General features: G+C 32.5%; 3 protein-coding genes and 1 long non-coding RNA gene across 14 annotated transcripts in view; 2 read left to right on the top strand and 2 right to left on the bottom strand.

Moving 5' to 3' along the window:
• Positions 1-4987, top strand: part of LOC411038 — an 89912-nt gene extending 84925 nt beyond the window's left edge. For all 3 annotated transcript variants that reach the window (XM_016911877.2, XM_016911876.2, XM_006562338.3), the window contains one exon: positions 8-4987. In XM_016911877.2, coding sequence (XP_016767366.2) covers positions 8-3840 — 3833 coding nt within the window. In that variant the 3' untranslated portion in view covers positions 3841-4987. The remainder of the gene's footprint in view (positions 1-7) is intronic.
• Positions 4988-5266: 279 nt separating this feature from the next.
• On the bottom strand, positions 5267-11615 carry LOC726421 (membrane metallo-endopeptidase-like 1). 4 transcript variants are annotated; one of them, XM_006562335.3, is made up of 18 exons: positions 11342-11615; positions 10711-10880; positions 9768-9929; positions 9551-9634; positions 8874-9085; positions 8566-8772; positions 8374-8487; positions 7911-8052; positions 7662-7779; positions 7401-7491; positions 7149-7325; positions 6969-7069; positions 6832-6890; positions 6652-6703; positions 6502-6569; positions 6276-6421; positions 5852-6013; positions 5437-5616 (listed from the first exon to the last, which is right to left on the bottom strand). In XM_006562335.3, the coding sequence occupies exons 1-18, from the start codon at positions 11359-11361 to the stop codon at positions 5437-5439; spliced, it is 2265 nt and encodes a 754-aa protein (XP_006562398.1). In that variant the 5' UTR covers positions 11362-11615. The 4 variants fall into 4 exon arrangements, with proteins under 4 accessions (XP_006562397.1, XP_006562399.1, XP_006562398.1 ...); XM_006562337.3 differs by having other exon boundaries at positions 10711-10833; positions 11342-11614; XM_006562334.3 differs by lacking the exon at positions 11342-11615 and having other exon boundaries at positions 5267-5616; positions 10711-11154.
• Positions 11616-17020: 5405 nt separating this feature from the next.
• On the bottom strand, positions 17021-18056 carry LOC107964272. The gene is made up of 3 exons (XR_003304570.1): positions 17968-18056; positions 17742-17842; positions 17021-17222 (listed from the first exon to the last, which is right to left on the bottom strand). It is a non-coding gene; the product is annotated as an uncharacterized LOC107964272 (long non-coding RNA).
• A 579-nt stretch (positions 18057-18635) lies between these two features.
• The window catches only part of LOC100576383 (mannosyl-oligosaccharide 1,2-alpha-mannosidase IA), a 477580-nt gene continuing 468317 nt past the window's right edge, over positions 18636-27898 (top strand). For 5 of the 6 annotated variants that reach the window (XM_026440484.1, XM_026440486.1, XM_026440489.1 and 2 more), the window contains exons 1-2: positions 18636-19152; positions 24144-24365. In XM_026440484.1, the coding sequence (XP_026296269.1) occupies positions 18772-19152; positions 24144-24365 (603 nt within the window). In that variant the 5' untranslated portion in view covers positions 18636-18771. The remainder of the gene's footprint in view (positions 19153-24143; positions 24366-27898) is intronic. The other variant, XM_026440483.1, reaches the window with a different exon arrangement.

Below are 27898 nucleotides of genomic sequence, written 5' to 3'. Positions count from 1 at the left end.
CTTGTAGAAGGCACGCTGGAAGGCAGGCATTCTCGAGAGAACAGTAAATCAGGCCAACACTCTCGACAGAGTTCCAGAGACAAAGGGAACCATTCCAGGCAAAACAGTCGAGAACTTTTGGTGAACGCTCCAACCGCGACTAGCGACAAGCCTACCACGAAGAGCATCGAGATTTATGCCACGTTGCCAAAAAAGAAGACTCTGCGCAGCAAGGCGACGGCTGTGAACGTGATCGAGGATGAGGAGTACATGTTGTACGACCGGCCGATGCAAAGGACGGGCCTGTTCAGCCGTACGAAGCGTTGCGACGACGACAAGAAGGACAAGAAACGGGCTCGCAGCGAGGAGAGGAACAAGAACGTCTCGAAAGACTTCTCCATCGCGCCTACCCGATCCTCACCCTCGCCCAAGGGAGCAAAAGTGGAGAAGTCGAAGGAGAACGTCATCGACGCGAACGTTGCCAACAACGCGAGGAATTCTCAATCGAGTAGCACGGGCGGGGAGCAGCAGAAACAGGGCAAGAAGCAGCACAAGATCCGCAGGAAACTGTTGATGGGTGGATTGATCAAGAGGAAGAACAGAAGCATGCCGGATCTGCGCGAAGGGCAGGATGGACAAACGAACGCTAGCGCGGAGGGAGCCTCCAACACCTTGCCAAAGCAGTCGGTGGACGATTCCAGTGTCGGTTTGAAGGGGAACGAGGTGTGCCAATCATTGAGCGGTTACCTGTCAGAGGGTCATCTCGAGTTCACGGGAAACAACAACGGTAGCCCGAGCAGTACGAGCAATCCGAATCTGGAGAGAAGTCGTCTGATGAGGAAGAGCTTCCACGGAAGTGCTGGCAAAGTGTTACACGTGGCGAAGGTTCCACCGCCTCCTCCGCTCAGGACCACTTCTCAGCTTAGCAAGTCTAAGTGTTCGGGCGAAGTGCACAACGAGCAGCAATCCGAGAAATCGATCTACCCGGCCTCGGACGGTCAGTGTAATCCGTCGAATCCGTCCCAAGAGCAGAACGGGGCGTATTGGAATCACGTGAACGCGACCAATTCGGGTGGCGGGGCGAGCAGAACGTCCAACTATACCGACTACTCGTCCGAGTCTCATTCCCTTCCCTTTTTGCCCTCTTACGCTATGGAGCAGAACGCTGCGAATGTACCCCCGTCCTGTCCGTCGAGTTACAACAGCAAACCGAGAATCCAGGATGACGTGGTGCAGTACGCCAATGGTATCCTGTACGAGCCCACGTTCGTGGTCACCAGAGCGGATGTGCACAACGAGCAGAGCCCTGTGAAACAGCAGAATCAGTTGGACTCGTTGCCTCCCTACCCCGAGAGCGGGAACGTTTCTCACTCGAGGCAACCCAGCGAAGATTTTCCACCCCCACCGTATCCCTCTATTCACTCTGTGTCCCATTCGAGGCAAGCGAGCGAGGACTTTCCACCTCCCCCGCCTCCGATCGACGAGACCTCTACTAATCACATTCAGGAGAGTCAGCAACAGTACCAGCATCAGTATCAGCAGCAGCAGCAGCAGCAGCAGCAGCAGCAACAACAGCAACAGTATCAGCAGCAGTATCAGCAGCAACAGGCGGCCGTGTCAACGCAGCAACAACGTCAACAGGAATTGGACAATCAGCATATTATCACTCTGTTGTCTCAATTGCAGATGAAGAGGGATCAGATTATGACCTGTGACCCGTCCAGGGAGGAGAAGAGGCTCGAGGATCAGGAGGAGGAGGAGAAATCGTCCGGTGTGACCTGGCTGCGCGAGTTGCAAGCTAAACAGGCGGAGAGGAGGATGAAGAAACAGGGCCCGTTCGAGCAGGATGCAACGAAGGGTAGATCGTCGGCTCCTAGCATACAAGGGCCGACGATCGCTCGAAGAACGAGCGATCTTATGATGAACAGTCTTGGGCAAAATTATGATCAGACTAGTCGCGACGTACCTGATTGTCCAAGAGTTGTTTCCTCCGTGAAAGACATGGCGGCTAGATTCGAGCAGATTAAGCTGCAGCCGGTGAAAACGGAGCCCGAGCAGAAGATCTCGATGAAGCAAAATGTGAATTGCGTTTCCCCTTCGTTGATGGAGGCTTCTCAGGATGTGCAGCGCGAGGAGGAATCGAGGCCGATGAAGCTTTCTACGGAAAATCTGGCCAACTTTACCAAAACTGAATCGAACCAGTCGATCATGAATTCGAGTTTCGAGTCGAGCTCGAGTCAGAACAGTTTCATCTCGACCACAGCCCCGAGTAATGTCATGCAAACGCAGCAAAGTGGATTAAACCAGGCCATCATGTCCATGTCTTTGACACTGCCGCACGAGAATGGTTTGCCTATCGACTATCCCGAGGATGACATCAGCGAGGTCGCCATGCAGAATACTATTCAGAACACGACGATTCTTCCGAGCGAAGATGATATCGCGCCCAGGAAGGTGAAACGACGAATAGGGAAGAAAAAGAGCGTGTCGTTCTGCGATCAAGTAGTGCTGGTGGCCACTGCAGAGGACGACGAGAAAGACTCTTACATACCCAATCCCATCCTCGAAAGAGTTCTACGTTCGGCGATGAACAAACCGGAAACTGCCCAAGTTCTTCGAGAGATAAGAAGTCTTCAAGAAGCGGAGATGAATCGAGAGAATTGCGCCCCTACCAAATTTCAACAGCAAACTCTACCGTTGAAAAGTGAGGCTGACAGTGTTCCCGCGACCCCTTATCAAGATCAATTAAGAAGTGTGAACCCAATACCTATCCCAGAAACTGTTAAACCTCCTTTGGGAAGGCAAAATTCCAACGAATCTGTTGGATCGTTGTCGGACAAGAAATTGTGCGGTTCCTACGGCAACGAGGGACAAGATGTTGTGAGAGACAGTTACACAGGGCTTCCAAATGTTTCCAAACCACCCACGTCCTACTCCCCTCAGCTTCAACAGCAGATAAGATACTCTCAAAATGGATACATGCCATATTTGCAATCCCAGTCAACGTATCCTCAAGCGCAGATGTCTCATCCGAGGAATCAGGCCATTCCTCTGTCCCAAACCCAGAAACCAGCCAGCCCTTACCCCACACAAATTCAATATACTCAGAACAACGTGCAACAACAAAAATCAATATGCCAAAAGAGCACCTATCAGACTTACTACCAACTCGAGCAACAGCACAACCAGATGAACAAACAAATGTCCCAACAACAACAACAACAGCCGAACGTGAACCAGAGAATCATGAATCACAATGCTAGCCCTATAACTGTTCAACACTCGCAGCAGCAATTCGCGTATCCGCCAACTCAATCCCCGAATCCGTACCAGAACCAATACAGCCACAGTTCCTATCAAGGTTATTCCTACCAAACTACCGTTCCTCAGCACGGTAGAATAAACCAACCGCTTCCGCAGTATCAGCCACCGCCCAATCCGCCAACCTCTTATCAACAACAACAACAACAACAACAACAACAGAATATGCAAAATTACCAACAAAGACACGATAATTATCAGAGATCGCCGCAAAAGGTCGACCAGCAGAACATATTGGCGCCCAATCAGACGTATCCAAACGCGTTGCAGAACGGTCAAATCCAGTCGAACATGAAATATCCAACTTACCAGCATCCTCCGGTCTCGAAGCAGAGCAAACAGATGCACTTCGCCCCTACGTCGAAGGGGAGCTCGACCGTCACCCAATCGTCCGCGTCTTCTTTGCAGAAACCAACCACGGTCGGAGGAATTGCCAGAACGGCGCCTTGCCATCTCTGCCGGAAGAAGCAGGTGACCGAACCCGCCATTTATTGTTCGGACTGCGACTTTTACATGTCCCGTTTCCGGCCAAAAAATTGATGTTCTCGTCATCAATTATATATAACGAAATAGAGAATCGATGAATCGATTAGATAGATAGAAGACGATTTTTGTAGGACGTGTATAGATGAAGTATAAATATAGCGTAGGATAGGAGTGTCTATGCTTCTTTTCTTTCTTTCTTTTTCTTTTGTATGTTGAACAACGATGTATAGGATGAAAACGAGCAATAATTACACGTAGAAAAAATATTCCTTTAAATATTTGTTAAGTTTCGTTTTTTTTCTCTCTTTTTTTTTTGCTTGTTTCAAAGTTTTATATATATATGTTATAGATCGTTATTTAAGCATTATACAAAATTTTAGAAAGAGTGATGAAACATTCTTCGCTTGTGTACAAAGTTAAGTTAGTAGTAGTATCGTCGAAGACCTTCATCGTGCAGCTATTGAATAGATTTACTCGTTGTACCATTGATCTTGTGTACTTACTTAGAAGATGTTTGTAATTTATAGAGATGGATCATGTAGAAAAAAGTTTAATCTTTAGTGTTAATCGGCTACGTTCTCGTTTTTGTGTATTTTAGTATTTTACTGTAACGTACCGAATATCTTTTATTTTATTTTATTTTATTTTTTTTGTATTGTAGTTTATCACTTATTACGTTTTTTGTTGTATATAGATCGTTTCAACGTAGTGCTTAAGTTTTTTTTTTGTATAAAATCGATGTAAAAATCGAGTTTTTAGAATTTTACGAAGGAAGCGTTTCCGTTTCACGCATACAAATGTATTAAAATCCGCATCCGAATTCTACTTCGTTCGAGGGACAATTTTGTCAGAATTGTGATACTAGCCATGCTACAATAGAGTCTTTTATCGTTTAAATGTAGAAATCGTGAGAAACAACGGAAGCGTGGACATGATCTCTGTTGAAGAAAAGAAAAGAAAAAAAAAAAAAAGAAAAAAATAAACGTGAAGATTTATATTTTATGTTGATAGGCGTTAATGTTACGTATAATTATTGTGTACTTAACGATTACGTTGTATTGTACGATTGTCTATATGTATTAGATCGATGTACAAATCCTCGTCCCCGATTTTATACGTTTTGTATGAGTATTTTGTTTTAAAAATACTTGATTTCCTTCCGTATGAAATTGAATAAACCGCTGTCGAAATATTTCAAACACACGAGATTCAGAATCATTTCACACCTGAATAAATTAGTATTATTGCTAAAAAAAATAATGTGACGATTGAATAAGAGAAGAAAATATTTCGAATAATTGAATAATAAAATTAGAAAAATTTTAATTTTCATATTGATGCATAAATAGGAGGAAATACTCGTTTTTAATTTTATTAATATTTTACTTTAATATTTACAATTAAAATTTATAATTTATAATTATAAATAAAATTAAGAAAACTACTAAACTAAAAACTTAACGTTTCAGAGAAGACAGAGTTTAAAAAAATGTGCTTTAATTACTGCTACGTTCATTTTATCGCTTAAAAAAAACTATAAAAAAAGATAAAACTTATCTTTGCGTAATAAAATTTGCTAAACATCGTCGTGTTAATTCCTTTCCGTCGAAACTTCGTTCGTTAATTTCATTAATTTTGTGTATAGTTTTATTAATTCCAGAACGTACACTTGTGTCGTCGATTCATTGCACTGTTTCGCGAGCATTTAAAAGTTTTGGAAAACGCGTCCATATTGGAAAGGGAACCTATAATCCGATACTTTGCAGGACTGTGCTCGTCTTTGTTCACCATATCTGTCTCGTATTCCGGCCTCGTCGAGGAGCACCAAGACTAAAATGGAATTGTGTTAATTAAGTCGAGAAACATTTAAATTTTATATTTGTTGAGACGTAATTAACACTCAATAATGGAGACACGATAAATAATTATTTCTAATCTAGATTTTTAGATTGAAATTTGACTTTTAATATTCCAAATAATAAAAAAAAAAAAAAGAAAAAAGAAATCTTCTTTATATCGTAGATATTTCTAAATTACAATTCCAATATTTCATCAAATAACTTACATTCGCAAAGGATAAAAAGAAAAGTTCGTCGTTGGTAATATTTTCTAAACCTGGTAACTTGGTTTGTGGTTTTTGTTTCGCTATTTTCTTGTACGTTGAATAAGCAATTTGTATACCAATTGAATCAGCCATATTTTCATCTTCTGTTAGATATCCATTCAGCTGAATGTAAATAGTACTTATTAGTACTTCTTTTTTGAATATTTGATATATGTGTATTTTTTAGTATTTTTAACTATTTTCCGTTGTAAAAAATCAATTAGAATCTTCCAAATTCTTGTCAATTACGTAACTTGGTTACGTAATATTAACAAAGTAATTCTCAAGTGAAGAGATAATAATCAATATCTCTTTTTAATCGATTAAAAAATCGTAAAGAAACTATGCGAAACTTTGCATCAAGTGTCAAGTGAAAGATCCTCACCTTGAAGGGTTCTCCATTTTCGTCTATGACATCAAGTACGTAATTGTTATACTGATCGACAAAACACATCGATTGTTGCTCGAATTCTTCTGATATATTTTTGGAATTCCACGGAATTTTGTAACCCTCTTTATCGAATCGTATTCCTGAATAAAACAAATCTCAAGGTTACAGAAATTTTTTAAATTTATCTCTATCGAACAATAAAATCATTTTATAGAATTACCTTCGTTGTCGAAACTATGAGATAATTCATGTCCAATTACAAATCCGATCGTTCCATAATTAATAGCGCTGGTAATTTGTATTTTGTTAATAAATTTTATAATACTAAGAGGCGAAACGATGAATTTAGATAAGAAATAAAGAAGCTTACTCTGGTAAAATATGCGTGAAATAAGGATCTTGCAACTCGGCTGCTGGTATGACTGGAATGATGATAAACTTTAATGAGAAGAATTTTAATTCTTGAATAAAAATTAATTTCTTTTAGTAATATCGTGACATAACACGAATATACAATATACAAATTTTATCTTTTTTTAGTAGTACTCACTTATTGAATTGATTATTTGAGCATAAAACGCATTAACTGTTATAGGGAAATCTAACCATCTGAAGAATATAATAAAATCAAATGTAAATTAAATATTTAATCGATTAAATTATTTTCCTCTCTGAAGAAATACTCACTTATCTTTCATAACATTCTGCCTGAATTCTGTCAGACTTTTTAACAACTCGTTCCTTTCACAATTTAAAATATTTTGAAAATAATCCGTTCCTATTTGAAGCTGCAAATAATAAAATCTCAGGTTTATATAAACATATATCGTGCATTTTCTGATTATATAATTGCGTTAAGATGAATACTCCATCGTAATATCGAATAACAGCAGCATTGTCCTTATACCAATCTGGATATCCAATCTGCGTTTGTAGATTATCCAACTTTTCCATCAGCTTCTCTTTTATGGAATTTGATAGCCAATGTGTCCTACCTATGCGACGTCTTAATTCCTCTTTCATCCCTTCAACCATTTTCGTCGCCTTAAATCCATGATATATAAAATAGAAATTCTTTTTTTCTTTCGTTTTTTAAAACAAATCTCAAACAAATATTACCTCGTGAATAACGTTATCCGAGATGTATTCCTTAACGAACATGTAAGAAACCGCATTCTTCATCCTAATATTGTTAGCACAAATTTCCCATCTAAAAGTTAAGAATCAAAATCAAAATCATTCGTTTCCAAACATCTAGTCACGTTTTTAAATGTTCACGATTTAAAGAATAATAACAAAAATTTGAAATCTCTTGTGATTTTCAAAATTATTTCTCTATACGATATCATGAATATGTAAAAAAAAAAAAAAAAAAGATACCGTGGAATAAAATTGGACACGTTATACGACGACAATGACATCTCGAACTTTATATCCCTCATCTCCTGCGTAGTGTACAACAAAAATTTGTCGATCATGTTCCATTGGATATAGTTCACTAGAAACAATAAACAATATACGAATAGCTTTTTAAAGAAAATCTCGAAATTTTTAATCAACTGTGAGATTATGAAAAATGCAACAGCAGCAAGCATAAATTAAAATATCGTGCACGATTTTTGTAATTACCCAACACACGTCGAGATGTCTTTCCAAGTAAACTGGCCAGCTTGTGAAGAAATATTGGATTGTACACTATAATAGGTTCGGATGAATTTATGTCGATATTAGCCATTTTAAAAGAGTATTGTATCATTTCCAAGAAGTCTATCTGCAAATATTACTCGTAAAACACCTTAGCCTGTATCGAGTGTCACGATCGCTCGTTATTTGAATTGTTTATCGATGATTGATGCACAGTGACGATCGATAAATTGCGAATCAAAGCAATCAGAATTAAAGAATAGCTTATTGGCTAATAAGGAGGAATAATATTCGCGTTGAGAACATGCAAGAAAGTGTGTCAGTTCGGCATTGGAAAATGAGATTTGATCTTGGAGTTAAATAATGCAGGAATCGTTTCGAGGCGAAGGTTTTAGATTTATTTCAGTTTAAAATAATTATTACGATAATAACGATTATTTTTTTTTACCTTTGCCGTAGATGTATTAACGCCAGAATTGTCGTACCATTTCTGCAATTGTTCGATCGTCATTCTTTCGAAATTATCACTGACCGTGTGACTTTCCTTCCCATTTTCGATGATCTGTGACAAAAAGAAAAACAGGAACAGAAGATATTATTCTTTATCACTTATAATATATCAATCCAAAAAGTTGATCACCTCCAACAATTCAAGCTCGAAATATAACATTTCCACTATATCGATGATTAAATTCCGCCGATTCAGAATGTATCCTTTCTCCCTTGCGAAAGCTTGGATCATGCGAAATATGCCTAACGTGTATTGATCGTCATCGTATAAAAACATCTCGTACATGTTGATAAACAGTCTTTTTCTCGACAGGGGATACTCGGTGGCTTGATCTATCTGCAATACAAAAACTTTTCTCGGATGAATAAATTCGTGGAAATATTCTTAATTCGTTATCCTTATTGCACATTTCATCTCGCTCGCATTTCATATCTTACTGTCAACACGTAGCGTTTCGTATTGTTCAAATCGATTTCGTATTCGAGATTGTAGAATGCGCTGTTTCCGATTAATATCATGTATTCCTTGTCGATTCTCTGCCAACGTGTTTTATCGGGATCCCATTTGTCGAATGGCATGGCTACAGGCCATCCACCGGTACGATCCAGGATCTCTTGAATCGGTTTAATGCCCCTCTTTTCGATCGCGTCTGTTGAAAGGATTTGAAACAAAAATTTTGGGCAAACATTTTGAAAGGAGCAGCATCCCTCAACGTTCATAATTATTCGAACAGAATCGATTGTATCCTCCAAGAATATTCTCAATCTTTTTTTTTTTTCAGAATTTTTACAGCTAGAGAATTAACGTTCAATTGAAATTTCGAATGGCATAAATTATCTTTTAAAATGTTTATCAATCCTTGAAAAAGGATAGGAATCGATATACCGCGTATAATATCAAATAATTAGTTCAATCAGTAATTAAAAATAATTAAAAACTTCTTCTTCTGTTCGTTTATAGGCGAAAAAAAACATATTTTAATTTTCATTGCACAGTTAATAACAACTGTCTGTGCAAATAGATTTAATTGCATGTACACGGATATGTAAATTCTCTCGAATAATTATGCACGTGCTAAAGTTTATTCTCCCATAACAACATCGATTTTTCCTACCTACGTCCATGCAGGAACGATAAAATTTCTTGGCCATTTTAACCGGCAAGATATCGGTCGATTTGTCGCCTTCCGAAAGGATTTCTTCATTGGGACAATTCAAGAATATATATAAGCATATAATTTATAAATAAAATAACGGATGAAATTCGTAAATTTCAGTCTCTTTGGTATAATAAAAGTATAAAAAGAATAGATGGAAGAAATAATTTCTTGCCTCTGATACGGTTATTCGTTTTATTCGCTTTAATCTCATCCTCGGACCATTCCACTTTGTTGTCTGGTATGGGATTGTGCTTGTTCCACGAACCGCAAGCATACTGGTAGAAATTCTCGCAAGGATCCACCGTGACATCTCTGTTTTCTTCAATTTTTTTCGCTGGGATAACGAATTGACAAAAATTGATCATCCTCTCGTTATTTTTCATATTTGTGAATAACTTGTACAATTATATAAGGTGTGAATTTTTTAAAATTAGAGAAATGAAATTTGAATATTTCGTTATATATTTAAGTTTTTTTATATAAAGATTATAAGAAGCTTGTAAATTTTGTGATATTGTGAAATTTTGATTGATATTAAAGAAACAATATATATATTATATATTACGTTTTAAATAATTAAATCATTTTTTTTTCAACTCTACATTCACATGAGCATCTAAAAAAAAGAGAAGAGATTCAAGAAAAGAATCAGTTACTTAGGAGATCCTCGAACGAATCGAGCAAAGATATTAATATTGAGACAATTGAAACAAATAATCAAATTGCTAGCAAATCATTTAACTCCTTAATTGGAAAAAGAAACATCTATTTATATCTAACGATTAAATCCAAAATTCATTGATCGTAAATTTCTTCATTTGTGTACAACCAAATATAATAAATATTAAAGAATATTACTCGCTTGCAAAACGCTTGCGATACAATATGATGTATCCTCCTCTACCGTGATTTGTCTCGTGATATTTCTTCTCTTTTTATTGTGCTCGAACAGCACGTGCCATTCCAAAAGATTTCTCTTTAGTGTTATCGTTCGATAATTTATCAACAGTGAAGAACACAGCCTGCAGGCTGTGTTCTCTTATATAATGCAACTCATTTACGAGAAAATTGCAACTTATGTAAATGTTACGTCACACGAGAGCACACCAACGTACCGATCTGGTAACAGTACTTGGTCTCACAAATTCTCTGCTCTTGATTTTCACGGTAATCGCGATGGCCCAACCTCGTTTCCGTGTCGTTCGTGTTCACGATCCTCCAGATCCGTGCGAACGACTCTGAAGAAGGATACAAAGGAATTGCACTAACGATTGACAAGTGACATCTGTAAAGAAGAAAAACGAGAGAGAGAGAGAGAGAAAAAAAGGAAAGAAAGAAGGAAAAATCATTCATGAATAAATTCCTCAAAAACGAATAAACGGCATAGCGATAACATTAAGCAGGAAAATAGTTTATTTCAGATCCATCGCGTATGCGGCCAGTCGGATCATTCATTTCATGATCAAATTTCATTGTTTTTACAATATATTTCTGCATATCATTGTTCCTGTCAATTTCAATAAATGAAATAAACGAATATAACTTGAAATCAATATTATAATTATGCACCACATTTTATCTATTAATTAATTTCTATTATATATTTATCGTGACACGGTTAAATAATTCAAGATCAATTTTTTAAAAGTATATACAAATTAATTTTCCAAGGCTCCTTTTTTCACGATACTCGGTTATATCAACAAATACGATAAATTAAATTCTCGATTACGTTTGATTACTTACATTATCCACGAGAGCTGCATAGCTACTGAAGAAGCGGAATCCTGGACTGATGTATGCGTCGTGGCAACGAGTTATCCAAAACTCGGTAAAGCAGCCGTCTTTTTCCCGCGGGTGCGCTTCATACGCTCTTTTTAAAATCGCCGAAGCCAATCGCTACACAAGGCTAATTTATAAAGTATGTTTCATGATATAAGACAGGTATTGCTAGATACGCAACGAATAATTGATTTCTCGGCCGTCACGGTATGACATCCGGATAACAAGCGGGAATGAATCAACTAAATGGAAATTAATGGCAAATAAAATCTTTATATATATATAAAATATATATATATATTATTGATTATCATCAATAATGCATTGACTCATTTTTTTTTTTATACATTCTGACGAAGATAATTTAAAAGAGATAGGCTTTGAATGTTTATATATTATTTTTTTCTAGTCTCATGTTTCCTATAGATAAGAAATTGAAAAACAAAGAAATAATATTCAATGAAAAAAGAATGGGGATTATTTTTCTGGTAAATATTATTTAATTGAATATAATCACGGAAGAATCTTGTGATCTCTTATAATTTATTGCACATCGTTAAACGTTCAATAATGATTTTGAAGATTAAACTTTGAAGATAGAACAAGGATTAGCCTTGGGAAAAAAAAACTAATCGGCGAGTAATTCTACTTTCGATTCTCGATAGAATGAAGATATATTATTTAAAAAGCTCACTTCTCTATTTCAGTACACGTGGTGCACACGATGTAAGAAAAATCGCATCTCTGCTAATTTATTTATTCATATATTTTTTATTCATTTATGATAATTTATTGCATTAATGCACTATTGCAGAAATGACTATCATATCGTATTCTTAAGGTTATAGGTCGAAAATTTAATTTTTTTAAATAAATAATTATCAATATCAGAATATATAATTATCGCGAAATTGTCAAATTTCTAAATAATCTACTCATCAGAAATAAATATGGATGTTCCTTAAACGATTCTATTTAATATCGCATGCTTTTTATAGCAGGTAAGATTATGCACATCATACTTTTCATGTAGAGATTTTAAAAGATAGTCAGATAAAACAAAAATTATAAAAAAAAAATAGTAATATCACTTATTCTTTTCTAAATATTTTATTCGAGGAAAATATTGAAATCTTATACCTTGTCATAATCACACACTTCACAAAACTAAGTATAGACAAAAAAAGCAAATAGTGAAAGAAGGACAGAAATAGGGTAAAAATTTGACAACTAACGCCATCTAAAGAGTGCCGCACGAGAAACATAAAAAAGGACAGAAGATCATGAGAAAAAGATAGAGATAGCACAAGAACGGATTACTGGCGCCATCTCTTGACGTTTTTCCTAAGCTATATTATATAAATTTTAAATACAAAAGATGACTATTTCTATTTTGTGTCATAGAATAGATATATTTAACAGTAAGATAACTCATACCTGTTATAAAAATAGATCAGTTTATGATTTTTAGAAGAATTAAACAATTAAACTTATCGACTTAACTGATTGATTGATATAATAAAAATTTAAAAATAAAAAATTAAATTTCATCAAATTTAATTATACAATTCTATACAACATGTTATTTTGTATATATATCAATATGTATTTTATATTTTCATTGAATATATAAAATATTGATAATAAGAAAAGTAAAAATAAATAAATATATCTTAAAGAAAGTTTTATTTATTTTATTAACTTGAATTCTATTCATTACCATAATCAACACCGGTATATCATTAATTATTCATATAATTCATTTACTTACTTATTTGTATTTTACTAAAATAATAATTAATGCTTTCTTACAAATTTATTTGTATCTCCAAATGTTTAGTTAACTTAAAAGTAGCTTAATACTAATCTTGAAATTAATAATTAATCATAAATTTATATTTAGAAAGAATTTTGTATGAAATGAATGTAATTTATAAAAATCTTAATGCATTTAAAAATATTACATTTATTATGGAAATTTCTTATGGATTATATAAATTGAATAACTTCAAAAATTTGATTTAAACTTATAATTCTTTGTAATTTTTATCTATATACAAATTAAATATTTTTATTTAAAATTTTCATCTAAAAATCTATAAATAGTATTGATATATTTAAGTAATTGATATTTTTAGTAATTTAATATTTTGTTTGAGAAATTTACCTACAAAAAATTTAAATATAACCAAAGAAAGAAAAAAAAAAATGAAACATGAATTCTTTTTATTTGACACTTAATTTTAAATTGATTTTATAATAGTTTTTAGAAACGAATAAGATTATAAAGAATTTCATAAATTTCATATATAAAGAAGATCATAAAATTTTATAAATCATATGACTTTCCATTTTCAAATATAATCTTGATGTAATCTTTGTCTACATATAAAACAAATTTTTTAATTTCTATTTTAAAGAAATCTAGAAATATTATCTACCTACATATAAAAAAATTTAAAGATTTTTAAACAATTTATTTAAATAAAAACTAAATTCTTCTTACCTCTCTAATCAAAGATATAATCTACTTGTATAAAAATTTAAAGATTTTTTTGCACCTATCAAAAAATCTCATTATAATCACAGAAAAGAAATATTCTTTGAAATAAATCTTCTTTGATTGATTCCAACATAATTTCTGAAAATAAATCAAACTAGAAAGAATTAATAAAGTTTTATATAATGTAATTACTTCCCAATTGAAAAACTTATGTTTCTTTTGAATTGATATATCTGAAATAAACTTATTTATTAAATTAATAATTTAAAAAAAAAGACAATCAATAACTGAAACAAAAATATGTTATATAGATACATATAATAATGAATAACAAAAATGTGAATAAAGTAAAATAAAATATAATAATTTGTAATAAAAAAATATCTTGCGTAATTCACAATACTAATGCAAAATTTTCATTTTAATGCAATACTGATAAAAAAACATGAAAATTAAATTGCAACTTTAATTCAATCTATTATTTTTCTTCTATTATTAATTAATCTAATAAAATCAATACTAATAAAAAAAAGCCAGCATGCAAATGGCTAAATGGCAAAACAACAAAAACTACTACTACAAAAACTATTACTAAAACGAGCACAATGACAAAGTAGTAACAATGACTTCCCATTCTTTAGATCTAAACAAAATCCAAAAAATGAGAAGCCATTCGTTGCAGCCCTCTTCGTGACAGTTTGTCGGGCCTCTTCGGTCTTCTTTCTTCGAGCGCAATGCTCGCTGAAACTTAAAACTAGGCTCGAGATCTTTGCATACAAAAAAACCGAGGAAACTGAGTGCACGTGAGCGACCAACGCGATCGCAGTGATCCGTACATGTGCAAAATCTCGAGCTCAACGTACGTTTCGTAACCCATTTCGCGACCACGACCGCGGAATTCGAAAAATCGAAAGCAAATTAGAAACAAATGGCCATTGATGACCACTAGACTCATGACAAAAATCTCACTCTCGATTTTTCAAATTGTATTTCCTGAAACAGATTGTCACGCGAGAACGCGCCTACCCGATCAGAGACTGTGACAACCTGCCCGGCCCTACCTACTTATAATTAACATACACACCAGAAGTATACTACCTATCCTACCTAACCCTATATTTAAAAAATGGCAAAACAGGCATACCAACACATTCATTCCACGATTTTCACTCATAACACCCGGGTGCAAAAGCCTAAACTAGGGAAAGCGTCCCGGGACGCCTCCGACACCCGAGCTTGGCATACTCCTTTCACACTCTAACTTTACGTACCTTTTTCCTGAAATCGAATGACGATGATTAGCGACCATTGCGTGTAACGAAAATATAAAAAAAAATGTATGTAACTTAATTTTAATTACAAATATTTATAATTGAAAAAATGTGACTTTCAAAACAATTATATTTTATATTTTGATATAATGATGGAAAATTTGATATCATTACTTTAATTTTAAAAAATTACACATAAGGTGTTATAGGATATTATGATGAAATTAATAATTGTGATAATATTTAAGAAGTTTCAAATTATATTATATGAAATAATAAACAAAACGACGCAATTCCACAGCCTAATTATACACACACAATGCAGAAAATACGTCGTGCACGATACGCTAATGCATCGTCAATCGCTGAAAAATTGTTATAAGCTTATGAACTATGATCATCGTACTCATCGCCTTTCTCTCACCCAAGTAGCACCTGGGCACGTGAGTGAGATCTTGGCAATAGATACGGAAAGGATTAAATCTGAAAATCCTGAGCTAAAAAAAGATATTAGTATATCTAACGAGCTAATATTCTTTAATTCAAGATTTGTTTATTTTATTTTAAATCAATTTAATAAATTCACATTATAAATTTATAAAATGAACCAATTAATATTAAATATTAAATATAGAAAGATATATCAACAATGTGTAGACAATAAATTTATTTATGAAAATAACAAAAAATAATTTTAAATGAAGTATCAATGAAATAACCTCAGGCGATCTTTTCATCAAAGCAAATTTTTGAAAATATGAAAAGAATGTTTAAAATTTTTGCTTTGATTCAAAAATCTACCTGTCGCGAAGTGTCTTTTTGCACATAAAATTTAATATTTTACACGAAGAAAATAAAATTAATAAATTTGAATTAATCAATATAAATTCAACTATCAATATTATTTTGTTAAAAACGCGTTGTGCAAAAAGACCTATCCTGATCTAATAAATAGAGAATGAACAAAGAAAAATGTTACTACTCACGAGTATAACAAATACTCGTGGTCATTGTGCTCGTGCAAAATTCTACGTATACAACCAATCATCCGTGTCGATTTGGATCTTTCATCCTACGACATGATTGAATGATCGGAGGAACATAAATGCATGCGACTCACCATTAGATGCGAAGAATCTGCATTGCCATCAATGTTATATATGGGAAATCACTATAACAAAACATGAAACATTGTATTATAATTTACAAATATGATAATAAAGATTGAAATTTTAATAAGGTATAATTTATAACTAATAATACAAATCTTTAAATAAAAATTATAAATTTAAAAATTAGAAAGAATAAAAATTTAGACAAAACTAAAGATAATTACCTCTTTGCATAATAGATGATCATTTTATCTTGAAAGAAGCACTGACTCTATTTTATACCGAAAATGAATATTTATATAAAAAAAAAGTAAAAATAAACTATTAACACATTCATTTATATTGTATAATCGGAGAGCAAACACTGACTCTAATTTCGCGTATAATTATTAAAATTAAATTAACTTATTAAATTCTAAATTGAAAAAAAACTTACGAAGCAAACACTGAATCTATTGATCGCATTGTGCGCGATCACAATAATCTGAAAACAAAATTATATTAGTCAATTGCAGAAGCAAAGAATATAGAAAAGCAAATAAAATGTTTTTATATTTTTTTTCACATTGAGTATTTGCTAAAAAAAAAGTATTATTATTTTTAAAAAAGTCATGTTGTAAATATTTATTAGAATTAATATAAATCTCTCTATATTATGCAATATTAAAAATATTTGAGAATTTTTGCAAGTTATAGAAAATTTATATATAAAAAACATTGCTAATCATGGATTATTTCAAAATCTTTTCTATCATCATCTTCATACTTTCAATATAGTAATAATGAATCAAAAACTATACACATACCATACAAATAATAATTTAATAAAAGGAAAATACTTACATACATCTTTCTTTAAAAATTAAAAATTAACTCTTACTTCTCTTGTATAGAACTTGTTATTATGGCATTCATATTGAAGATTCTTTTTCTTACTTAAAATAATTTCAGCTACTTATCTGCACAAAAAAAATAAGTATATGAAATATACAAGATTAATTATAAAAATATACAATTAATTATACTAAAATGAAGCAAAAATCTAACATAAATCCTATTTTAGAAGTTCAAATTAGTGGTTAATTTTAATAAATTCTATAATAATCAAATAAAAAAAAAAGAATAAATTATTCTTTGAAGAATTATTAATTCTAATAATATTCAATAAATAATTGAATAAATGCATATTAATGAAATAACAATACAAAAAGTAAAAGAATAACTGTCAAATATATTAGGAAATATATATTATGCATATGAAGCAAAACTAATCACAAATTTTGACAGAAATCTTTTGTGTAGCAATTTTCATGTATAAATTTGGGAAAAGAGGGAAGAGGGGGGGGGGGGAAGAGGGGAAATGAGAAATATATTCGATAATTCGAATCAAAAAACGTATCCAAGAAATAATATACGAATTAAATATACAGATAGATGCATTTAGTATAGAAATATATGAGAAAATGAGGAAATCTTACCATATTTATGATGACAATCGTCGAATTATCTTTTAATCGTTATGGCGTATTAATTATTACATTTCCCGCCTTCGATGCTTGGATCAAATAATGGCATAAAACTGTTAAAAGTTCAAAACACTATTCAATTTTGATATAATAATGATTAAACAAAACTTAACAACTGATTAATTAAGTTTAATAACCGTAATACAATAATTTATCACTAAAAATTTTATATAATTACACTTCTCAACCGATGGAACGTGACCTGTCTCCACAATTTTCAACTGTAGACTGACGTCATGCGCACCATGATGCGCACTGATTCATTTCGCGGCTAGATCTTACCGACTTTCTGATTGGCTAAAAAATAGTTAGTACATTTTTTATTTTAAAGGCGCGAAAATTAAAATATAATATAAATTAATTATGAATTATTAATATTAATATAAATTACAATTAAAATAATTCCAAGATAAAATGATGGAATATTTTAACACAATTATAAATTGAAAATTAATAACTTAAAACGATAAATTTTACTGTAATTGATAAAAATATATATTATTACATTTATAACATTTATATAATTTTATATATAAATAAATTTTATATATAAATTTATATAATTAGAATATTTTAACACAGTAGAAAATTAATATTACAAAATAATAAATTTTTTTTGGATTTTTTGTTAGAAAATATGGATTATAAGAATATAAAATTTTATATCTAGTGTATTTCAAATTTTATATTTAGTGTATTTCTAGTTATCGACTGCGTAAGTATTCACGACATCATACCGATATGTATTCGTTTGCTTGTTATTCATGAAAGTAGTTGGTGCATGAGTCGCATCAGCTGATTGGCGCTTCATCTGCGACGAAGTGTCAAGCTCGGCGAGCAGGTGGTGCTCGCGTGCCACGGCATTTGTAATGGCGTGCGACGGCTAGGAAAAGGGCAACAACGCGCACGAGTGCTCGAGTTTTCGTCTGTTGTAAAAACGGGAAGTGCGTTAGTGCGTGCGTGGCGTGACAGTATCGTTAAAATGACAACGACGTCGAGCATTCTACCGTCGTATCAGCGGTTCGTGAACGGTGTGCCGGTGCCTCTATTCTCGAGACGGTCGTTCCGCCCGCGTGAAAAGTATCTGATCATGTTGGTGTTTTTGACGTTCGGTGTCGTGTGTTTCGGAACGTTCTTCTTTTTGCCGGATTTCCGTCCGGGCACTGGCGGCGTCGCAGTGAACAGTGTTTACCGTGTGTACCAACACATGCAAAAAGCGGGACCGGAATTACTTATACCGGCGCCACCTCGTTTACAAGGGGGCATAAAGGGGTCCATAGGTCATCTTAATGCTGTGCCACCTGGACACGAGGGCATTGATCATCAGGATGTGCATATTCTTCAGGACAAGCAAAAGCTGCAGGTCCGCGCGTGTGTCAGAGTCTCGATGTTGCACTTCTTTCGATTCTCGATTATGCTCGACTCTCGATTTTCTAGCTTACTCGCGAACTCGTGATTTCGCTTGTCATCGTTTCTCGAGAAATCAAATGGTGCTGTTCTCTTTAACAATAATTATATGATCTTTCTCATCGTGATGTCCTTGTTTTTTTATAACATCTTATGTGCTTCGTTCTTTCAACTGTTACACGCTTTCTCGATTCGTTTGTTTACATGCGGCCATCGTGACGTATCGCGGGCACACGTGTACACGCGTAACGGAACAAAAGTTCACACGGTTTGTAATTCTTATTTCTTTAATTCCTGATTATTTTTTGCTATATTCATTCGATTTGATTCCGCGCTAACGGTCAAATCGCGTTAATTGTCAATGAATAAGTTACATATTTACTTCAATATGGCCACCATATTTTATTTAATATCGATCGATCTCGAGATTCGATAATCGTAATTTATCGTTTTTATCGAGCGCCATTTTGTTAGTTTTGTGTCTCCGATTATCCTTTTTAATCCTGTTTTCATTATGAATTGTGCGCGAACAACGAAACGTTTTACCCACGTTTTGCGTAATCGGAATATTTATGTATAACGAAATATGAAAATTTAAATCAGCTATCGTTCTCATTTCATCACGCGCGGTTTCTCTGGAAAATGACATGTCGTTCTACGTATCACGCGTATTAACGAATAAATTACGCGTATTGTGAAACGTACTGTGTGAAACTTAACTATGTGAAACGCATTTACTGGGATTAAATTATTTAATCTATCATCGTGTTGCTGGCCGAGAGAACGAGTTTTATCAATGTTAATAGACTCTCGCCCTAAAATTTCAAAGCATAATTTCCGACGCATCGACATGACCCTCATTGAGACATTTCTATCGCTGTATGCACATGGATACATGTTAAGTAATAATAATTATTTTTTTTCTTAACCTATTTTAAAACTTAAGGAAATTTTGAATTAATAAATTTATTTATAATAAAAATATATTTAAGTTGTTAGATTTAATATAGGAAAATGATAGATGTAGATATATAGATTGATATAGAGATATAGAGATTGATAAAGATTGCGATTAATTTGAGAAAGAAAAAGACAAGTTATTCGCTGATATTAGAATAGTGATACATAAGATAGTGATATCTATCTATAAACCAAGATTATTAATTTTAATAGAATATAGGATATAGGATAAAAATTAATATTTTTATTTTACTTTCTTCATTGGTTTTAATTTTTACCTTATTTTTTTTATTTTTTCCGTTAAGAATTAAATAAAACAAAATTATTCAGAGCTCAGTCTGATACAACAATTCGATATTTATTCAATCGTCGATAAAACAAACTTTAATTCCAAATGAAAATTTCCACGTGTATAATCAATATTCTTGAAATCGTTTTAAACAAGATTCGGAATGTTATAAAATCTCCTCTAAAACAATCGAAAACGTGGTAAAAGCGATATTAAAAAGACGGTGGAATCGAATCGAAAGAAACGAAAGTTATATCTTGTTTTATCAACTAATTAACGATGACGACATGAGATTGAAGCTCGATTTACAATTCGAATAGGAAACTATTCTCGCTATTTATGTCAAAATATTGACGCCCCTTGTTATCCGTGAAATAATAGAATTTATCAAGAATTTACGTTCAATCGAGAATATATGTTTGAATATTTAATGTTCACAAAACGCGCTAACTCTATTTCCACCATTCTAGATTATAAGTATTCATAAATTTTTATTGTAAATTTCGTCTCACAAATGAAACTTTACAACCGTGATTGTTTATAAAAATCTTGATTATTTTTGAATGTTACAATTTTTTTAACAAAGATTATTTTTTTATGATATATATATATTATTTAAAATTCTAATTTTTATTTTTTCTACGATAATTTTAATGAGTGAAGAAATATATCGAAATTTTTTTACGTTCGTACATGATCCTTTTGAAATTTTTATTATTTTTTTATACGTAATGATTTTTCTTTTTTTAAATTATTTTCCATAGTTTTGTATAACTTATATTATTATTTGTAAATTAGAATTTTTTTTTTTACGATGATTTTAATAACGTGAAGAATTTGTTAATATAATAGAAGCTTCTTGGGTTTATATACTTACTTAAAATGTAATTTTAACGTGAAAAGCAGAATGTTTAATTAATAGTTCTTCGCTAGTTGGATTTATTAAAATTGAAGCGCGATTTTGATGGCAATTTCATCGTAGAACTAGGTAATTCGACTGTAATTTAGCACTTGTTCCGCGAGTTCAACATTTGCACGTGTTAGATGCAGCATGTTCAAATTTCACCACTTTCTCATATAAGAGAAATGTTATCCAACATTCAAGTTGTGATAGATTTGTTGTTGATAGAGAAATAGATTTATTCGTTATTAATTTATATATTTATCTTGAAATATTTTTATCTTCATGTTTAACACCAATAGGCTGACGATGGTAAAAATAAGGGAATTTTAAAGCGGATATCTGTGAATTTTCCATCGACTTTCAATCCGGTCGTTCATTGAAAGTGTTATATTTTTGATCGATTCACGATCCACAGGTGATCTCCTCTATTAATACGTGATCGATTACGAAATGTAGTTTGCATAATTGGAATTATTCATTTGATTTCACGTGTTCAATAATCGACTAAGAGATATAGTTTGAATTAAATATATAGGTCAGTTGAATGGAAAACTGATAGAATATATTTTTAATATATTATCATGTTAGTAAAAGATAAAAATTTTTATATTTCTTCAGAGAAAGAATCCTAGACATTTTTTTTTTTTATTAATAACAACTGTAAAATAGATTATCCTTATTCCAATTTATGAGATTAAATTAATTTCATGGAAGAAGCATATACAAATTTTTATAATAATATTTCATTTAAAAAATAAATAAAAATTCTTCTAAATTTTTTAAAAATTGATAATTTTCGCAATTGCAATATTATTAATTGTTACTTTTGCTATCGCTATACTTACTTTAATATTTTTTTTTTGTATTTACTGCATAATTTAAATTCATATTTCAGAGATATTTGTTTGTTATTTTCTGATAACAAACTTAATGCCATAAATGTTATAATATATATAATTTTCCACGAAGTTTATTTTTTAAAAAATAGAATGAATTCAAGTTTATATGTGAATATTACCGCGATAGTATTTTAAAGTAAAACTAATATGATATGTCAATATTAGATAACGAGTAGTATGCAAATAAATTATTTTTCTTGATATTCTCAGTCAAATCTATAGTGTGTTTGAATCAATCTTATCTATCATTGAATTTGATAATTCAATGACATTGAATTTTAATAAAAATTTTAATGGAAAATAGCTATTAGTGTTACTTCTAACAAAGATAATGTATACTTTAAATTTCACAAAAAATGCGATAATAAAGGAATAGTAGCAATAACAAATAAGATAAAAAAAGTAACATAAAAATTAGAATTCGGTGTGAAAGTATTTTTAATTTTTCTGCATTCACACAAATAACATTGGCAGTCCAATGATAATAAAAAAGATTCAATTCAGAATCCTTCCATTACTTTCAAATCACTATCAATAAATCTAAATGAGTTCAAAGTTGCACAATTATGTGATATAAAAATTTTTTTCTCCCCAACAAAATACTTCTTATATTCGTTTCAATAAACAACTCGATCATAATCAGTTTTTCCTGGAAAGAAACGGTGTGTGATAGAATTAAGTTCGAAATCGTTTAACGCAGAGGGGAAAAGCAAGCGTTATACTCGCAACATTTCACCTTTCGTTCTTTTATAATCACGGCTGGTCGAGAGCCGATATTTTCTGAGCGATTCGAGCGAAAGAAGCGTATTCTCGAGATTGCATTCGTACGGCGGTGTTCGAATAAATAGATCCGAGGTCTCTCTCTTTCTCTCAAGCGGTCCAGAAAAATTTGATTTTTATTCCACGTGGCGTGGACCGATCTTTTCCATGCTTTAAGACGAAAATTTTCTATAAATCATTGCCGCGTGTATCGATCGGAAATAGAGTCGATGAAAATGCGCGTTGATAAACTGTAATTTGTAAATGGCAGGGAAAATAAATGGGAACGTTTCACTATTTCAAAGAGAGTGTGTCGCTGTTACTGACCTCTTCAGCTTTGAATAAATCATCTTTGAATAAATTGACTTTGATTATATGTTTTATGGAGATTCGATGACACCTTGGAATTTCGATACGTTCTGAATAAACGTTGTTTGATTTTTTTTTCCGTTTGCTTTCTTAGATACGTATCTATTTTTTGCTTCAATATATTATTTGATTTTTTTTATTGGAAGTAATTTTATGATTGAATGATTCGTGCGAGGAATGGTACACAGTTCCTTGAATTATTCGACATTGAAAAATTTATCAGGTAGATAAATATTTGCAATTAGATAAGCCGTAAAGTTTACAATTCGTTCGAAGTTAGCAACGTTATCTTGACTAATAAAACAATTTCTTTTAAACATCTTTTAAAACAAAGTATAAATGATCGCAAAAACATTTTCAACCAGACATCCTGAAATTTAAACATCAACGATAAAGGTTTTTATACTAGTTCTAATAATTTAACGAATAATGTAATTCTTTTTACAATTCACGATCCTTCACGAAATAACATCTTTCATTATCAATGAGATAAAAAACGTTGTTTTTTCGAGATTAATTCCAAACAGCGAATCGAAATTTATTCTTTCCATATCCTTTCTCAATTTGTTGAAAAATTAAAATTCGTATCAGAAAAAAATAGATTATTTTAATAACATTGGATCGGATAAAGCGAGAGACCATCGGATTTTTATTTTATTTTCTCAATGATCGAATTGAGATTAACACATTTAATTGATTAAAAAAAAAAAAAAAAAAACCGTCATTCGAAAAATCTCGACCCGCGACTCGATCTGACCGAATTTCAGGCGAAGATCGACGAGGAATATCAGCAACAGAAGATGTTGGAGAAACCGGAAGTGATTGGTGAAATACATGTGCGTGTTACTAGTTCGCCATCGTTAGTGCTTCACCGGAAGAACGAAGTTCTGGAGACTGTGCCGCCAGCACCCGCCAGTAAACTTCCTTTGACGGTCGGTGGAGAGGACAAGGACCCCATCGCCAGGGAACGGAGGGACAAGGTCAAAGAGGTGAGTCTTTTTTTTCCTTCTTATTCATATAAAATATATTGTCGACAATGTTGGCTGAAAGAGAAGAAGTACTTTTTTTTTTTAAAGTTTTTGATTTTTGAAAAAAGAACAATTGTTATTAATCATAGAAACATTTATTTTCTTTGATCCTGAAAAAAAGATTTTTATCATCTTGTTATCATTGATCATGATGGAAAAGAGGAATTAAAATGTTTTTTTTTTTTAAATCGTGAAATAAATTGTTATTACTAACTTGTTATTAAAGAAAAAAGAATAACGATAATTGTATGATTATCGTTCTTTAGATTAGTAGACGCGTTTCAAAATTACGTAAGCTTTGTTAGTCATCAAATATTGTTTTTCTTTATGTACCATCAATCAAGAATAAGCTTCTATGGTTAATACAGTTTTATAACCGTGCAAACAGTTCATTCATGTAGAATTTTATCTTTATCTCTATTTGACAAAGATAAACAAGATATATAAATAATATCGAGTATTTAATTCAATATCTTGTGGACAATGATGCACATTTTTCAAAAGTATATTTAATTTAGAATAATAAGAAACAAGAAGAAACGTTTATGTTAATCGATTTTATTGAAATTAAATATCTACTTTTGATTGGAATTTTTTTTTTTTTTTTATAGAATCTAGAAAATTGATAATATTTACGAAATTTAGATTTTTTTATAGCAATCTGTTTTTCCAAATTGAAATCCACGTTTACGTTAAATGAACGAAATGAGTTTTGAATGTACAAAGCTTTTCAAATATTCAAAGCAATTTTAAGCAAAGCAAAGCTCTTTATCATTCCTATGTATAATATATTTCTACGTATATTCTCTCAAGAATTTTTCATTATTTCATTTCTTTTTTAATATCAAAGGAATCATTATTATCTGGAATAAAATTTTTGCAAAATGCGAAAAACCCGATTCTTGCAAAATATAATTTCTCAGGATTATTATAAAGCTCGTGAATTAAACTCAAGTTTATCGATCTCTTATTTTATTATTAATCTTTTATTAATATTTACCCCAGTAACGCAAAAAGTGCATATACAGTTCAGTGGTCAGTATTAAACGGGCAATTCGCCAAAGAGATGTTTAAAATAGTTCACTCCACTCTATCTGAAATTCGCATTGAGATATATCGATTAAATGCATCGAATACCTTCAAGCTTACCTCATTTCTATACAAAAAAGTCCCAAATGAATGATACGAATTATTATAATTAATTATATAAAATACGCGTATAATAAATGCACAGACGAAAAGACAAAATCGAACAAGCGTGATAATATCTTATCTTCTAAACTGATGATCCAATGACTCGTTCCAAAATTTCGTTACGTCGAGAAACGATTCGAAAAGACTACATTCACTGCTATATTCATTACACAATTAAAAGTAAAAACTATTTTTGAAACACGCGTTAAACAGCACTCAAAGGATAAAACGTTCAGAGATATTCTCAAACGCGCATTCCGTTCCCAACTTTTCTTCCCATTTTCCAACTAAATTTCCAACGGATTCCCCTTTATCCCCGTTCATACACGTACGTGTTGGTTACATTTGCGTATAAATGAGAATACAGTATGCGCATCCACGGATATTTCGATTAATAGCGTTTCCCGGAACAAACGAAACTGGCCACGCAAGGGGTAAATCACCGGCGGAACGAATGACCGAACCCGCCTCGAGCTCGCAATTTAGGTTTTGGACACTCGAAATAAAAAAGGAGGGAGGAGGAGAGCGGGGGGAATATAAAAAAAAAAAAATGAAATCGTTGAAAAATCGAGAGATAAAATTAGCACGTCGTTCGATCTGTTAAACGGCCGCGAGAATATTGGAAAACGAAACTTTTCCACGAGTTTTCCCGCCAAAGTCGTAAATTTGAAAAGGAACGTTAAAAGAATGGAGCGAGCTCTCTCTCCGCGATATAACTCGTTGTAATTTGCGTGAAATTCGTCCGTTGTTTTTGCTTCAGAGAGAGAGTTTGGTTACGGTGGATCGAGATCGATCCGTCCGCGCTTCGATCCGCTGCATAATTTTCCTCGCGTGCAACGCGTTTTTAGTTATTTTTTTTCCTTTTTATTTGAATTAAATCGTTCTTCAACGGTATTAGACGGCAGTTAGACGAAAAATAGAATTGTGCGATGGAAGCGTTTGAAAATTCTGAAAGGGAGAAGTGGTAGTAATTTTTTTTTTAGCGGTGTATTAACAGCGGGATAGATTTATTTTGTTTAAAATTCCGATACGGCCGTTATTTTGATCGCGTAGAATTTTATTTTTGAACATCGGTATTGTTCACACTGCCCCGTTGGATTGTAACTCTTTTTAATCCGCGCATTAATTTTGCATCGATTAATTTAAAATTCGATGAATATGTAAAAAAGTACAAAGGAATGTAGTGTGTGTTATTTAAATATGTAAATGAATAATCCAAATTTTTTAAAAATATAGATATCCTAGATATACAGGTAGGACGATAATAAAAAAAAAATCAATACCATCATAAAGTTTGATTACACAGATTTTCACGTTAACAAGTTTCATTTAACATTTTCCAAGAATATGAGTCGAAATATAAATTGTTGCGCGATATTTCTTAAAAGAGAGAGTAATAATTTGCGTGGAATTCTATCGGAAAGCAATTTTTAAACAAAAATAATCGACCCCTTTTCAACGCTGGAAAAACCATCGTTCACATATTTTTCAATTGGCGCCACAGTTTCAAATGGTTTGTTCCGGCGGGTTTTAAATTGTCATATCCCATCGAACGAATTCTCTTGTTAACGTACGACGATCCATGCGCAATCCGCTTCAAATTTTTCACGACGACCCTCCCCTCCCAACCCCACCGCTTTGTTCATCGATCGCGTATTCATCGAATTTCCGGAGCCACGCTCATTTCCATGCTTTATGAATGGGTCCATCGTGCTATTATCTATTTATCGCTCTATTAAATGTTTCATGCCTGTGCGCATGCAACGTAAACGTTCGATTTTTCCATCGTTCGATTTTTAGTAGTAGCTCGTATCACGGGATTTCATGGATCATTGACGACCGTTGTGCACACACAGTTACTGATCTGCTAAATCTTTCCTTCTCTGATCTCTTTCTCCCCAATTCTTTCTTCTAATTATTGATACTCGATTCATCCGATTTTTAATTCGATCGGTTATTGTTTGATCGTAGGGATAAATCATTGTTTCGAAACTATCTTTTTTCATTCTTTTTATTTTTGTTCGATTTTCCGTTTGTTTCAGGATAAAAATTTGAGAATCGTTCGAGCAAATATTATATCTTGATTATCGATCCGCGCGTTAGGATGATCAAACTCGATTATCAAAGTGTTCGTTTATTCTAAGATGTGTACGATAGTTGAGAGATACGTAGATCTAGATTATCGTTTTTTCAAAAAATGCCAATCTTATCTGATTCATAGCCGAGAAATTAAACATGATAAAAAGTGTTTTTCCAAGTGATAAAAGAGTAGAATGAATTTAGAATAAGATAGATCGGCA

Source organism: Apis mellifera, linkage group LG4 (assembly GCF_003254395.2).
Source record: "Apis mellifera strain DH4 linkage group LG4, Amel_HAv3.1, whole genome shotgun sequence".
Classification (NCBI taxonomy): Eukaryota; Metazoa; Arthropoda; class Insecta; order Hymenoptera; family Apidae; genus Apis; species Apis mellifera.
Note: the sequence above shows the minus strand (reverse complement) of the source record. Positions and strands in the feature narration are given on the sequence as shown.